At 44.0% G+C, this 14,007-nt stretch overlaps 1 protein-coding gene across 1 annotated transcript in view; it reads left to right on the top strand.

Moving 5' to 3' along the window:
• Nucleotides 1-14,007, top strand: part of CNTNAP1 (contactin associated protein 1) — a 394,500-nt gene that overhangs the window by 114,212 nt on the left and 266,281 nt on the right. Inside the window, 1 exon segment of the mRNA XM_030221745.1 lies at nt 6,439-6,623. Within this exon segment, the coding sequence (XP_030077605.1) occupies nt 6,439-6,623 (185 nt within the window).

Genomic DNA, 14,007 nt, shown 5'->3' with positions numbered 1-14,007 from the left:
TATGTACAGTACTGTACAGTATACAGTCTCCATTAACTGACGTTATACAGTCTTATTGTGTCTGTGAGTTCCATAGACTACGTCTGCCAGACAGTAAAAACTGTCATAGCACTGACATCCAGTGGCTTCCAGATAGGCCCGCATAGTGTTGAGACTCTCCAGAGCTCTTGCAAAAGACAGGAGGTTGTTGAATTTCGTCACATGTGCCTTCCTGCTCATTTCATCATCTGTTTCATAATCATCCATTTCCTGGATAGATCTTCAGACGATCTGGCCAACATTGATGCTGAGGTGGCCAAGCTGGAGATGGGCTCTGCCTTTCTAGCGAACACATTATATGATTTGCTACGGGCCTCTGCCAAGTCTATGGCCTTGAGGGTAGCGGCTAGAGGTTGGTCTTCGGATGCTGCTTCTAAGTCAAAGCTCAGTAAATTTTCCTTTAGGGGCTCTGTTGTTTGGCGAGGACCTAGACAAGCTGGTTCACAATCTCAGAGAAACCAAAGTTCTCAGGCTCCTGGAGGATCAACCTAGAGCTCTGAGCCGGGGAGTGTTATCAAACCGGGGTCGTGGGCATGATTTTCGGTGCTTCCGGTCAGGTAAAATGGCTCTGGTGCAGTGTTCTCGTTTTTTCCAAAGGAATCAGGCCTTTCGTGGGGGGCCGTAAGGGAAGCAAAGACTTGGGAGCCTCGTTCCAGGCCCCCTCTCATTCCTCTCATGAGGGTATCAGGGCCCAGCCTCTGGTTCTGGTAGGAGCACGTTTGGCGCAGTGTTTCCAGAGGTGGGCCCAGATTACCTCCAACCAGTGGGCACTAGAGGTTATTCGAGAAGGGTATGCCTTAGAATTGGCGCATCTGCTTCCTGACGCATTTCCGGAGTCCCCCTGCCGGTCTTGCGTAAAAGCGGCTATTCTCAAGAATATTCTAGATAGGCTCATCTCTCCTCATGCCATTTGTTCTGTCCCCTCGGAGGAACAGGGTTCCTTTTGTCCCATTCTGGACCTCAAAGCAGTCAATCGGACCCTCAAAGTCTCCACCTTCCATATGGAAATTCTCCGTTCAGTCATTGTAGCAGTCCAGTCTGGGGAATATTTGACGGCACTAGATCTTACCAAAGCCTACTTGCATATCCTGATCTGGCCTCTGCATCAACGATTTCTCCGTTTTGAAATTCTGGGTCAAAACTTCCAGTTTGGGGTGCTTCCCTTCAGTCTAGCTATGGCCATAAGTACATAAGTATTGCCACACTGATTCCATCAAGCCCAGCATCCTGTTTCCAATAGTGGCCAATCCAGGTCACAAATACCTGGCAAGATCCCAAAAATGTTCAGTACATTTTATGCTGCTTATCCCAGAAATAAGTAGTGGATTTTCCCCAAGTCAATTTAATAATGGTTTATGGACTTTATGGACTTTTCCTTTAAGAAGGCGACCAGACCTTTTTTAAGCCAAGCTAAGCTAACCACCTTTACCACATTCTCTGGCAACGAATTCCAGAGTTTAATTACATGTTGAGTGAAGAAACATTTTCTCCGATTCGTACTAAATTTACTACTTTGTAGCTTCATTGCATGCCCCATAGTCCTAATATTTTTGGAAAGAGCAAACACATGATTCACTTCTACTCGTTCCACTGCACTCATTATTTAATAGACCTCTATCATATCTCCCTTCAGCCATCTTTTCTCCAAGCTAAAGAGCCCTAGATCCTTCAGCATTTCCACATAGGGAAATCGTCCCATCCTTTTTATCATTTTCATCGCCCTTCTCTGTACCTTTTCTAATTCCAGTATTGGGCTCATTTTCGAAAGAGAAGGACGCCCATCTTTTGATATAAATCGGAAGATGGACGTTCTCCCAGGGTCGTCCAAATCGGTATAATCGAAAGCTGATTTTGGACGTCCCCAACTGCACTCCGTCGCAGGGACGGCCAAAGTTCAAGGGGGCGTGTCGGAGGTGTCGCAAAGGTGGGACTTGGGCGTGCCTAACACTTGGACGTCCTTGACCCATAATGGAAAAAAAGAAGGACGTCCCTGATGAACACTTGGACGTTTTCACCTGGACCTGTTTTTATTACGACTAAGACACAAAAAGGTGCCCGAACTGACCAGATGACCACCGGAGAGAATTGGGGATGACTTCCTGTTACTCCCCCAGTGATCACTACCTCCCTCCCACCCTCAAAAAACATATGTCGTGCCAGCTTCAGATGTCATGCTCAGGTCCATGACAGCAGTATGCAGGTCCCTGGAACAGTGTTAGTGGGTGAGTGCACTTCAGACAGGCAGATGCAGGCCTACCCCCCCTACCTCTTACGTTTGTGGAGGAAATAGCGAGCCCTCCAAATCCCCCCAAAACCCACTGTACCCACATGTAGGTGCCCCCTTCACCTGTAAGGGCTATGGTAGTGTTGTACGGTTGTGGGTAGTGGGTTTTGGCGGGCTCAGCACACAAGGTAAGGGACCTGTGTACCTGGGAGCAATTTATGAAGTCCACTGCAGTGCACGGTTGGTGTCCTGGCATGTCAGGGGGACCAGTGCATTAGAAATGTTGGCTCCTCCCATGACCAAATGGTTTGCATTTGGTCGTTTCTGAGATGGACGTCCTTGGGTTTGAAAATCGCTGAAAATCAGAAACGTCCATGTCTAGGGACGTCCATCTCTAAGGACAACCAAATTTAAGGATTTGGATGTCCCTGACAGTATTTTCGAAATGAAAGATGAACGTCCATCTTGTTTTGAAAATACGGATTTACCTGCCCCTGGATCGGGACGTTTTGCAAGGACGTCCAAATCGAAACGTGGTCTTCTCTTTCGAAAATGCCCCTCCACATCTTTTTTGAGATGCGGTGACCAGAATTGAACACAATATTCGAGATGCGGTCGCACCATGGAACGATACAAAGCATTATAACATCCTCACTTTTGTTTTCCATTCCTTTCCTAATAATACCTAACATTCTATTTGCTTTCTTAGCCACTGCAGCACACTGAGCAGAGGGTTTCAACATATCATCAACAACGAAGCCGAGATCCCTTTCTTGGTCTGTGACTCCTAACGTGGAACCTTGCATTACGTAGCTATTGTTCGGGTTCCTCTTTCCCACATGTATCACTTTGCATTTGCTCACATTAAACGTCATCTGCCATTTAGACTCCCAGTCTCGTAAGGTCCTCTTGTAATTTTTCACAATCCTCTCACGATTTAACAACTTGGAATAACTTTGTGTCATCAGCAAATTTAATTACCTCACTAGTTATTCCCATCTCTAGATCATTAATAAATATGTTTACCACTGTATTCAGTGGTAGTCCATTTAATGCTGCTGAATATCACTCGCATCACCTGTTTATTGGACAAGTGTCTTTGAATATCAGTCCTTATGTTTCTTTGCGATCGTATTGGGTTAGTGCCCTTTCTGTTCTTCTAGATTTTTCAATACAGTTTCTTTATATAGGTTTTATATAGGAAATAGGCTTAGGAGGAATCTAAGAAAATACTCTTTCACGGAAAGGGTGGTGGATGAGTGGAATGGCCTCCCAGTGGAGGCTGTGAAGATGACTGTGTCAGTATCTAAGAAAGCGAGCGACTGGCATGTGGCATCCCTTAGGAAGAGTTATTGGTTACTGAGGATGGGTAGACTGGATGGGCCATTTGACCCTTATCTGCCATCATGTTTCTATGTTTAGGTAAATGTCAAAGAGACATTTTCAGCTCTTATTAATGCATTTATCTTGGTCAGAAATCATCCTGCTGTTATTTAAGAATATTTCCACTGCTTGGATTTATTCTGCAAAGTTAGTGTGCCTTAGAAAATAATTCACCACTGTCTGTTGCTCAAGTCAAGGTCAGCACAAGACACATAGTCAAGTCTCTTAAATACGCTGGAGGTCCTTTCTCAGCACATATGTAGTCCCAAATGGCTCTCTTTTTTCCTAGATACAGTATGATCCCTCAAGAGTGAGAATTTACAGGCAACATATAGGGCAAAAATAGCCATGCTCTGCTTTGTGCATTACACAGCACCATCTCCTCTTTCTTCATCTGAGCTGGTATCTTTTGAATCTTTTCAGCCTCTGGTGGGGCTTTCTAGCTATTTCTTTGCCCATAAGAGTCTTCTCCCAAGTTCACAGTGTCTGCTTCACAGATAGATAAATCTGGAGCCTATTGGCAATGTTTCTAGAGCTGATCCAGTCTTTGGTTTACCTATTGAATTCAGGGATTTGTAGGTCAGACTTTTTAATTACATTTGCTAAGGAAAGCAAGTCCATGCATGAAGTGGGGTAAACCCAGGATTAGATCAATCCTGTCAGACAATTCTGAAGCCAGTTGATAATCCTATCCACAGAGCAGGGACATTAGCCACAAGATGGCCTTGGGACCCCCCTCCCCTTTGAGCTTAAGCCCCCTCCAAAATTGTGGCACTTTTTTAATGGCTGGCAGGGATAGCGAAGCACTGCCAGCCAAAGAGGTCCACTGCCCAAATCCCTGCTAGTGCTGCCTGAGCAGCGCGGAAGTTAGCAGCCTTCTTCAGCCTCTGATGCTGGCAACTGAACCGAGCATGCACAGGAGTTCTGGCATCGGTGTCTGAAGCACTCTGCTAACTGAGCAGCACAGGCGGGGATTCAGACAGTGAACCTCTTCAGCTGGTGGTACTTGGGTATTCCCGCCAGCAAAGGTATGATTAAAATGCAGCAGGTGGAGGTGGATGGGAAGAGCTTAGAGAAAATACATTGCCACCCCCAAAATGGGCTTCTGGCTATGCCCCTACTGCAGAGGTTGATGTACCATGCAGCATTTTTGAAAATATAGATGTGTCTTGGTCTTGAAAAGGTTAGGAGAGACTGTACCAAATGATGATCACTGGTGCTATAAAGCTTCAAATCATCTAGAAACTGTAGGTATGATGTTGTCTGTGGGTCATTAGTCTCCAGGGTTGAGGCTAAATCCATGGCCTCAGAATTTAAGAAGCATATTTGTTGGATAAACAAAACATGAGTGGTGACAGGGAGTCTGCCTGAAATAATCTTTCCTAGATTTTGTACATAAGTACATAAGTATTGCCATACTGGGAAAGACCAAAGGTCCATCGAGCCCAGCATCCTGTTTCCAACAGTGGCCAATCCAGGGATGGCAAATTGTTCATCTTAATGATTCAAATGAAGCATAGTTCATCACCTGTTGTGTTAGGGGTATGTTGATTTGTTTTTGATCTCCATGCAAGATGTTTTGAGGTACATAAGTACATAAGTAATGCCATACTGGGAAAAGACCAAGGGTCCATCGAGCCCAGCATCCTGTCCACGACAGCGGCCAATCCAGGCCAAGGGCACCTGGCAAGCTTCCCAAATGTACAAACATTCTATACATGTTATTCCTGGAATTTTGGATTTTTCCAAGTCCGTTTAGTAGCGGTTTATGGACTTGTCCTCTAGGAAACCGTCCAACCCCTTTTTAAACTCTGCTAAGCTAACCGCCTTCACCACTTTCTCCGGCAACGAATTCCAGAGTTTAATTACACGTTGGGTGAAGAAACATTTTCTCCGATTTGTTTTAAATTTACTACACTGTAGTTTCATCGCATGCCCCCTAGTCCTAGTATTTTTGGAAAGCGTGAACAGACGCTTCACATCCACCTGTTCCACTCCACTCATTATTTTATATACCTCTATCATGTCTCCCCTCAGCCGTCTCTTCTCCAAGCTGTATAGCCTTAGCCTCCTTAGTCTTCTTCATAGGGAAGTCGTCCCATCCCCGCTATCATTTTAGTCGCCCTTCGCTGCATCTTTTCCAATTCTACTATATCTTTCTTGAGATTGCGGCGACCAGAATTGAACACAATACTCAAGGTGCGGTCGCACCATGGAGCGATACAACGGCATTATAACATCCTCACACCTGTTTTCCATACCTTTCCTAATAATACCCAACATTCTATTCGCTTTCTAGCCGCAGTGTGGTTATCGACGACGACACCCATGAAGCAGAATAGCAGCATGGCATTCTTCACAGATAAATGCATTGTTTAAAGTAAATTATTTTTTGTTTTTTTTTTCTCCCTCTTTCAGCAGCTACAAGTCAGAGTTTCAGAAAACTATTTTCCTTGGCATTTTTATGTCCTTACCGTAGTCCTTTTTCCTCTTCCTTCCAAGATTAAAAAACATATGTGAAATGTTGGGGGACTTCCCATGTCAACAAAACTTCAAATATTTACGTCTTTAATTTTCTGCTGTATCTTAATTGTAATTCTTCCTCTATTCTTTTCTTTTGAGGGGAAGAAAACAGCTGAGTGAAGGGACTGACTCTTGTGAGGTTCTTTCTTCACTTGCAGCCCTGTGCATGCAGGAACCATCACAGCCTGTGAGTTTCAGCTGTCCTGATGTGGAGCAGGCACAATAACTTGACAATCCCTTTTCTCCCCTTCTCCGCCCCCCATTTTTAGGTAGCAGCCCAGTGCATGCCACTGAAGGCCACACTACTGTCACCCTTGGGAGCCTCCCTGGATGATCAGCATGGCATGCTGTAAGAATTGAGCGGTACGGACGAGACATGAATGTAACCCTAGATGGGCAAATTAAGTGCTTCCGCTGCAATGGTGATTTTGCTCAACTGGACTTAGACAATGAGGTATTTCATTTTCAATTTATGTAATATTTTCCTTACAGGAAGGTCTTGCAGGTATCATGTTTTACGTTTTCTATTTATCATCACAAGCACACCTTTTTATTTTGTTTTGCCTGGTTATAAAAACATTCACCGTTTGTAGAAGTGTACCTTTTCCTCTCCACCCTTCCTAACATAGCAGCACAAGGGGCCCCTATATACTGGTCATGTTTTCATTGCAGCTCTGCAGGGGATGATTCCATTAACCATAGGAGCCACTAGGGAGAGTGGAAAGATGGCGACCTGAAGCTCGTACGCTCAACGGCCCAGCTGTCCTTGAAGTTCTGTTTTTGTTATTTGAAATTTCCTCTCTGCATTTGCAGTTTACCTTAACTGAGAGGAAGGGAACAATGGGGGGTCAACCGCCAATGGCCAGCGTTTTTGTCCCCTGTGCAGCAAGTGTGGGACCGCTGCGTGACGAGCTGCCCACAGATGACTGGGTTGGTGAGTCCTTTGATTAGCGCTGGCGAAGGAGCGTCGATTGCTCTTGGACCTGGAAACAACTTCATCATTCCCAAATCATTTAACCACCATGTCCAGGGGAGTGAGGAGTGAGTTAGGCATGTATGCTGAAACATAAGTCGTTTACAGCTGAACCCGTGTCGGCGGTGCCACTCCTAAAACCCATAAGAGCTATCAGCTTGGAGTTTTTGGCTCCCATGGAGGTTACATTGAATATCATCTGGAGGGTACTCCAGGAACTAACGGTGGTGGTAAATAATTTTGCTTCAGATATAGTCTTATTGGTGAGCCACGTGGATAATCTAGTTGAATCCTTTGAGAATGAAAAATTGATACAGCAGGTGAAGTTCTACAGGAGTAGGAAATGGTTGAGATTTTGAAATGATTAATAGACCAGAAAAATTTGAACAAAATGAATATTATTACAGATGATTAATATCAAGATTGTTGTTTTCCCTGAGTTCTGGGTATGACTCCTAAAGTTTTTTCTTCTGAAATGATTCCTCTTGGTATATTAATTCAAGAGGAGTGAAGCCTGCGAACTGGGATTACCTTGATCAGTGGGAATTGGATTAGAGACTCAAGTGTTTGTATTGTTAAATAATTTTGGTTTAAAAGAGAAAAAAATGAAATCAGGTGTATTATTTCCACTAACATTGGACAATAAGTATGTTTCCAACCAAATAAATTGACTATACACCGTTTTGGATTTGAAGGAGCCAACCAGACGATCAATGTGGAATAATGATTAGATAAATAATAACTGGGGATAATCACCACATTTTCTTGTTTACTGTTGTTTAATTGATTCTCGTCTGTTTCACTCCCCTATTTTGAGGGTCTAAGGAAGAGTATAGTACCTGATGAAAATAATTCTTGTGTGTTATTTCTCTGTCTTTCGGGCAAGTTATTTTAGTGCTTGTAAAATTAGTTGTTATAAATTTAAAAAAAATAACCATAGGAGCCAACTTTCAAAATTATTGGGGGTGCTAAGCCCAGTGGAAATAACCCTTCCTTGGACACATCCAAGGAATTTTCTCACTATTGGGGTGCTCAAACATCCACAGCACCCACAGAGTCGGCTCCTATGCCATTAACCAAGCAGAATGGGGATGTTCCACCTCAAATCATGCAAACAGCACATACAGTACAGGTACACAATCCTTTATCTGAAATTCCGAAAACCAAAAACGCTCCAAAATCCAAACATTTTGGTGCCAGTCATTTATGCCTATGCTGCTCGTTAAGGATTGTGAAATGTGAAAAAGAGCTGCAGATTCCCCTTTGAGTAGCAGTACAAAGCAGAAAAGGAAGCGTCTGTCATTATCGATAGCACAGAAAGAGTTACTGAACAATCTGTGCACTGTCTAACCAAAGATTATAGTGTGGGAACTACAACCATATATGATGTAAAGAAACAGAAATAAGTTGTGAACTTTTACAGTGATAGCGATGACAGAATTAATGAAAAATAGGAAAACCTTGCATAGAGGAAAAAAAACGAAGGTCTGGATCTTGTGCTAATTAAGTGGGTTCGACAGCAAAGAAGTTAACTTATGCCATTGACTGGTTTGATGGTCATGAAGCAAGCTAGAAAATACCATGAAGAACTGAATATCGAAGGTGAGTGTGAATATTTAGAAGACTGGTTGCAGAAATTTAAGAAGCACCATGCTGTTAAATACCTCAAAATCTAAATAACACGGATAGCTCAGGATTGGGAGACTGGCTCCTGGGGCAGGGTGAGATGTATAGGATGGGATAGGTATTATGAAGGTTTTTCTTCTTAAAGTCATATTGAAGGGGTCTAGTTGCTTATTTGCTGATGTCTTTATACTTTCCATTTGGTGATTGCACTGCTTTTGTATTGTTTGAAACTTGTATTTGAATGGATGTGATTTAAATAAAAAAAACATATAAAAAAATCTCAACATCTGTGGTGAAAAAAGCTTCTGCTGATTATGAGCAACTGAAAGTTACATTGATGAATTTCCAAGAAGGTTAAATAGTGAGGTGAAGGAAGCTATTAAAGAAAATCCTTCAGAAAATGGAAAGAAGGAACCGACTGAAAATAATAAGAACGGCATAAGGAATGTCAAGTCAAATGCAAGTGTGCTAAGGAACACTAAGAGGGACTTCGAAAAAAAGATTGCGTTGAAGACAAAAACACATAGTAAAAAATTTTTTAGGTATATTAAAAGCAGGAAGCCGGCAAAAGAATCGGTTGGACCGCTAGATGACCGAGGAGTAAAAGGGGCAATCAGGGAAGACAAAGCCGTAGCGGAGAGATTAAATGAATTCTTTGCGTCGGTCTTCACCGAGGAAGATTTGGGTGGGATACCGGTGCCGGAAATGGTATTTCAAGCTGATGAGTCGGAGAAACTGAATGAATTCTCTGTAAACCTGGAGGATGTAATGGGGCAGTTCTACAAACTGAAGAGTAGCAAATCTCCTGGACCGGATGGTATTCATCCTAGAGTACTGATAGAACTGAAAAATGAGCTTGTGGAGCTATTGTTAGTAATATGTAATTTATCCTTAAAATCGAGCGTGGTACCGGAAGATTGGAGGGTGGCCAATGTAACGCCGATTTTTAAAAAAGGTTCCAGAGGAGATCCGGGAAATTATAGATCGGTGAGTCTGACGTCGGTGCCGGGAAAAATGTTAGATTATTATTCAGAACAAAATTACAGAGCATATTCAAAAGCATGGATTAATGAGACAAAGTTAACATGGATTTAGTGAAAGGAAATCTTGCCTCACCAATCTACTACATTTCTTTGAAGGGATGAACAAACATGTGGATAAAGGGGAGCCGATTGATATTGTGTATCTAGATTTTCAGAAGGCGTTTGACAAAGTACCTCATGAAAGACTCCAGAGGAAATTGGAGAGTCATGGGATAGGAGGTAGTGTTCTATTGTGGATTAAAAACTGGTTAAAAGATAGAAAACAGAGAGTAGGGTTAAATGGTCAGTATTCTCAATGGAGAAGGGTAGTTAGTGGGGTTCCCCAGGGCTCTGTGCTGGGACTGCTGATTTTTAACATATTTATAAATGACCTAGAGATGGGAGTAACTAGTGAGGTAATTAAATTTGCTGATGACACCAAGTTATTCAGTCGTTTAAATTGCGGGAGGATTGTGAAATATTACAAGCGGAACTTTGGGAGACTGGGCATCTAAATGGCAGATGACGTTTAATGTGAGCAAGTGCAAAGTGATGCATGTGGGAAAGAGGAACCCGAATTATAGCTACGTCATGAAAGGTTCCACGTTAGGAGTCACGGACCAAGAAAGGGATCTAGGTGTCTTCGTTGATGATACGTTGAAACCTTCTACTCAGTTTGCTGCTGCGGCTAAGAAGCAAATAGAATGTTAGGTATATTAGGAAAGGAATGGAAAACAAAAATGAAGATGTTATAATGCCTTTGTATCGCTCCATGGTGCAACCGCATCTCGAATATTGTGTTCAATTCTGGTCGTCAGAGCTCAAAAAAGATATAGTGGAATTAGAAAAGGTGCAGAGAAGGGTGACGAAAATGATAAAGGGGATGGGACGACTTTCCTATGAGGAAAGGCTAAAAAAGCGGCTAGGGCTCTTCAGCTTGGAGAAAAGGCGGCTGAGGGGAGATATGATAGAGGTCTATAAAATAATGAATGGAGTTGAACGGGTAGATGTGAAACGTCTGTTTACGCTTTCCAAAAATACTAGTACTAGGGGGCATGCGATGAAGCTACAATGTAGTAAATTTAAAACGAATCAGAGAAAATGTTTCTTCACTCAACGTGTAATTAAACTCTGGAATTCCTTGCCAGAGAATGTGGTAAAGGTGGTTAGCTTAGCGGAGTTTAAAAAAGGTTTGGACGGCTTCCAAAAGGAAAAGTCCATAGACCGTTATTAAATGGACTTGGGGAAAATCCACTATTTCTGGGATAAGTAGTATAGAATGTTTGTACATTTTTTGGGATCCTGCCGGGTATTTGTGACCTGGATTGGCCACATGTTGGAAACAGGATGCTGGGCTCGATGGACTGGTCTTTCCCAGTATGGCAATACTTATGCACTTATGGAATGGCTTGCCACTACAGATCAGATTACAAACTACTTATATTGTGTTGCAGACAGTTGAAGACTTTATTTTACAAAAATCTGATTAAACATTATTCCCCCCCCCCCCCCCCCCGATATTCAGTGCTGTTTAACTGGTCAGAAATGGCCACTGAGCAGTTAAATAGCGTTTTGTGGCTAACCGCGAATATTTGCAGTTACTGCCTACTGCTAAACCAAATAAGATTAGCAGTTAAATCAGACTGCATAAATAGAAGTCCTATCTTTAATTGCTATAACTTAACCAGTCAGCCATTGAAAATATCGGCTTAACTGGTTAAGGGAATGGGACTTGATATACTGCCTTTCTGTGGTTTTTGCAACTACATTCAAGTGGTTTATTAGTATAACTAGCCGTTAAGCCTGTAAAAACGGGCGAGTATTGCAGCCTCCTCTCTCCCCTGGCCTCACCCTGTCCACCGATCCTCCCCCCCCCCCCCCCCATATCCAGCGATCCTCCTCTTTCCCGTGGCCTCCCCCCCCTCCCCCCATGTCCAGCAAACCCTCCTCTGTGCCCTGCTCTTACCCCAAGTCCAGCAACCATGGCCTCTCCCCCCTGCCCTCCTCCCATGTCCAGCTACCCTCATTGCCGCCGCTCCCTCCCCCCTCTGTGCTGGGCCCCCTGCACTGACCTGACAGCGCCTCTCACACTCCGTGTGAAAGCTCTACAGGCAGCAGCAGATCACTCTGCTGCTGCCTGCAGTGCTTCCACACGGAGGTGAGAGGCGCTGTCAGGTCAGTGGAGGGGGGCGGGGGGAGCGGCGGCGGGGAGGGGGAGGTTGTTTCGCGCAATGTTCCTTTCCAGGCGGCGCGTCCAACAATCGACTCCATTTCCCTCTCTGTTCCGCCCTCTGACGTCATGACGTCTTGACGCGAGAGCAGGACAGAGAGGAAGTCTGTACTGCGAATTGCAAGTGAGTACGGTCACTTGCCGTTTACAGTGGGGGAATAAGTATTTGATCCCTTGCTGATTTTGTAGTTTGCCCACTGAGAAAGACATGAGCAGCCCATAATTGAAGGGTAGGTTATTGGTACCAGTGAGAGATTAGCACATCACAAATTAAATCCGGAAAATCACATTTGTGAAAGTATATGAATTTATTTGCATTCTGCAGAGGGAAATAAGTATTTAATCCCTCTGGCAAACAAGACCTAATACTTGGTGGCAAAACCCTTGTTGGCAAGCACAGCGGTCAGACGTCTTCTGTAGTTGATGATGAGGTTTGCCACACATGTCAGGAGGAATTTTGTCCACTCCTCTTTGCAGATCATCTCTAAAATCATTAAGAGTTCTGGGCTGTCGCTTGGCAACTCGCAGCTTCAGCTCCCTCCATAAGTTTTCAATGGGATTAAGGTCTGGTGACTGGCTAGGCCACTCCATGACCCTAATGTGCTTCTTCCTGAGCCACTCCTTTGTTGCCTTGGCTGTATGTTTTGGGTCATTGTCGTGCTGGAAGACCCAGCCACGACCCATTTTTAAGGCCCTGGCGGACGGGAAGGAGGGTTCACTCAGAATGTTACGGTACATGGCCCATCCATTCCTCCCATTGATGCGGTGAAGTAGTCCTGTGGCCTTAGCAGAGAAACACCCCCAAAACATAACATTTCCACTCCATGCTTGACAGTGGGACGGTGTTCTTTGGGTCATAGGCAGCATTTCTCTTCCTCCAAACACGGCGAGTTGAGTTCATGACAAAGAGCTCAATTTTTGTCTCATCTGACCACCGCACCTTCTCCCCAATCACTCTCGGCATCATCCAGGTGTTCACTGGCCAAACTTCAGACGGGCCGTCACATGTGCCTTCCGAGCAGGGGGACTTGCGGGCACTGCAGGATGCAATCCGTTATTGTCGTAATGTGTTACCAATGGTTTTCGTGGTGACAGTGGTCCCAGCTGCCTTGAGATCATTGACAAGTTCCCCCCTTGTAGTTGTAGGCTGATTTCTAACCTTCCTCATGATCAAGGATACCCCACGAGGTGAGATTTTGCGTGGAGCCCCAGATCTTTGTCGATTGACAGTCATTTTTGTACTTCTTCCATTTTCTTACTATGGCACCAACAGTGTCTCCTTCTCGCCCAGCGTCTTACTGATGGTTTTGTAGCCCATTCCAGCCTTGTGCAGGTGTATGATCTTGTCCCTGACATCCTTAGACAGCTCCTTGCTCTTGGCCATTTTGTAGAGGTTAGAGTCTGACCTGATTCACTGAGTCTGTGGACAGGTGTCTTTCATACAGGTGACCATTGCTCGACAGCTGTCTGTCATGCAGGTTAACGAGTTTATTTGGAGCATCTACCTGGTCTGTAGGGGCCAGATCTCTTACTGGTTGGTGGGGATCAAATACTTATTTCCCTCTGCAGAATGCAAATAATTCATATACTTTCCACAATGTGATTTTTCCGGATTTAATTTGTGATGTGCTATCTCTCACTGTTACCAATAACCTACCCTGTCAATTATGGGCTGCTCATGTCTTTGTCAGTGGGCAAACTTACAAACTCAGCAAGGGATCAAATACTTATTTCCCCACTGTATATGTTTGATACAGGTAATTATTTGGGGCAATGGAGGGTTAAGTGAATTGCCAGAGTCACAAGCGCTGCAGTGGGAATCAAACCTAGTTCCCCAGGATCAAAGTTCACTGCACTAGGCTACTCCTGCACTAGCAACATTCCATGTAGAATCTCAAATAAGAAAGGGAAATGGGACTTGATATACCACAAAAACATTCAAAGTGGTTTACATGGAGGGGACGTCTGCGTTTCGATTTGGACGTCC

Source organism: Microcaecilia unicolor, chromosome 12 (genome assembly GCF_901765095.1).
Source record: "Microcaecilia unicolor chromosome 12, aMicUni1.1, whole genome shotgun sequence".
NCBI lineage: Eukaryota > Metazoa > Chordata > Amphibia > Gymnophiona > Siphonopidae > Microcaecilia > Microcaecilia unicolor.
This window is presented reverse-complemented; position numbering and strand designations above follow the sequence as displayed.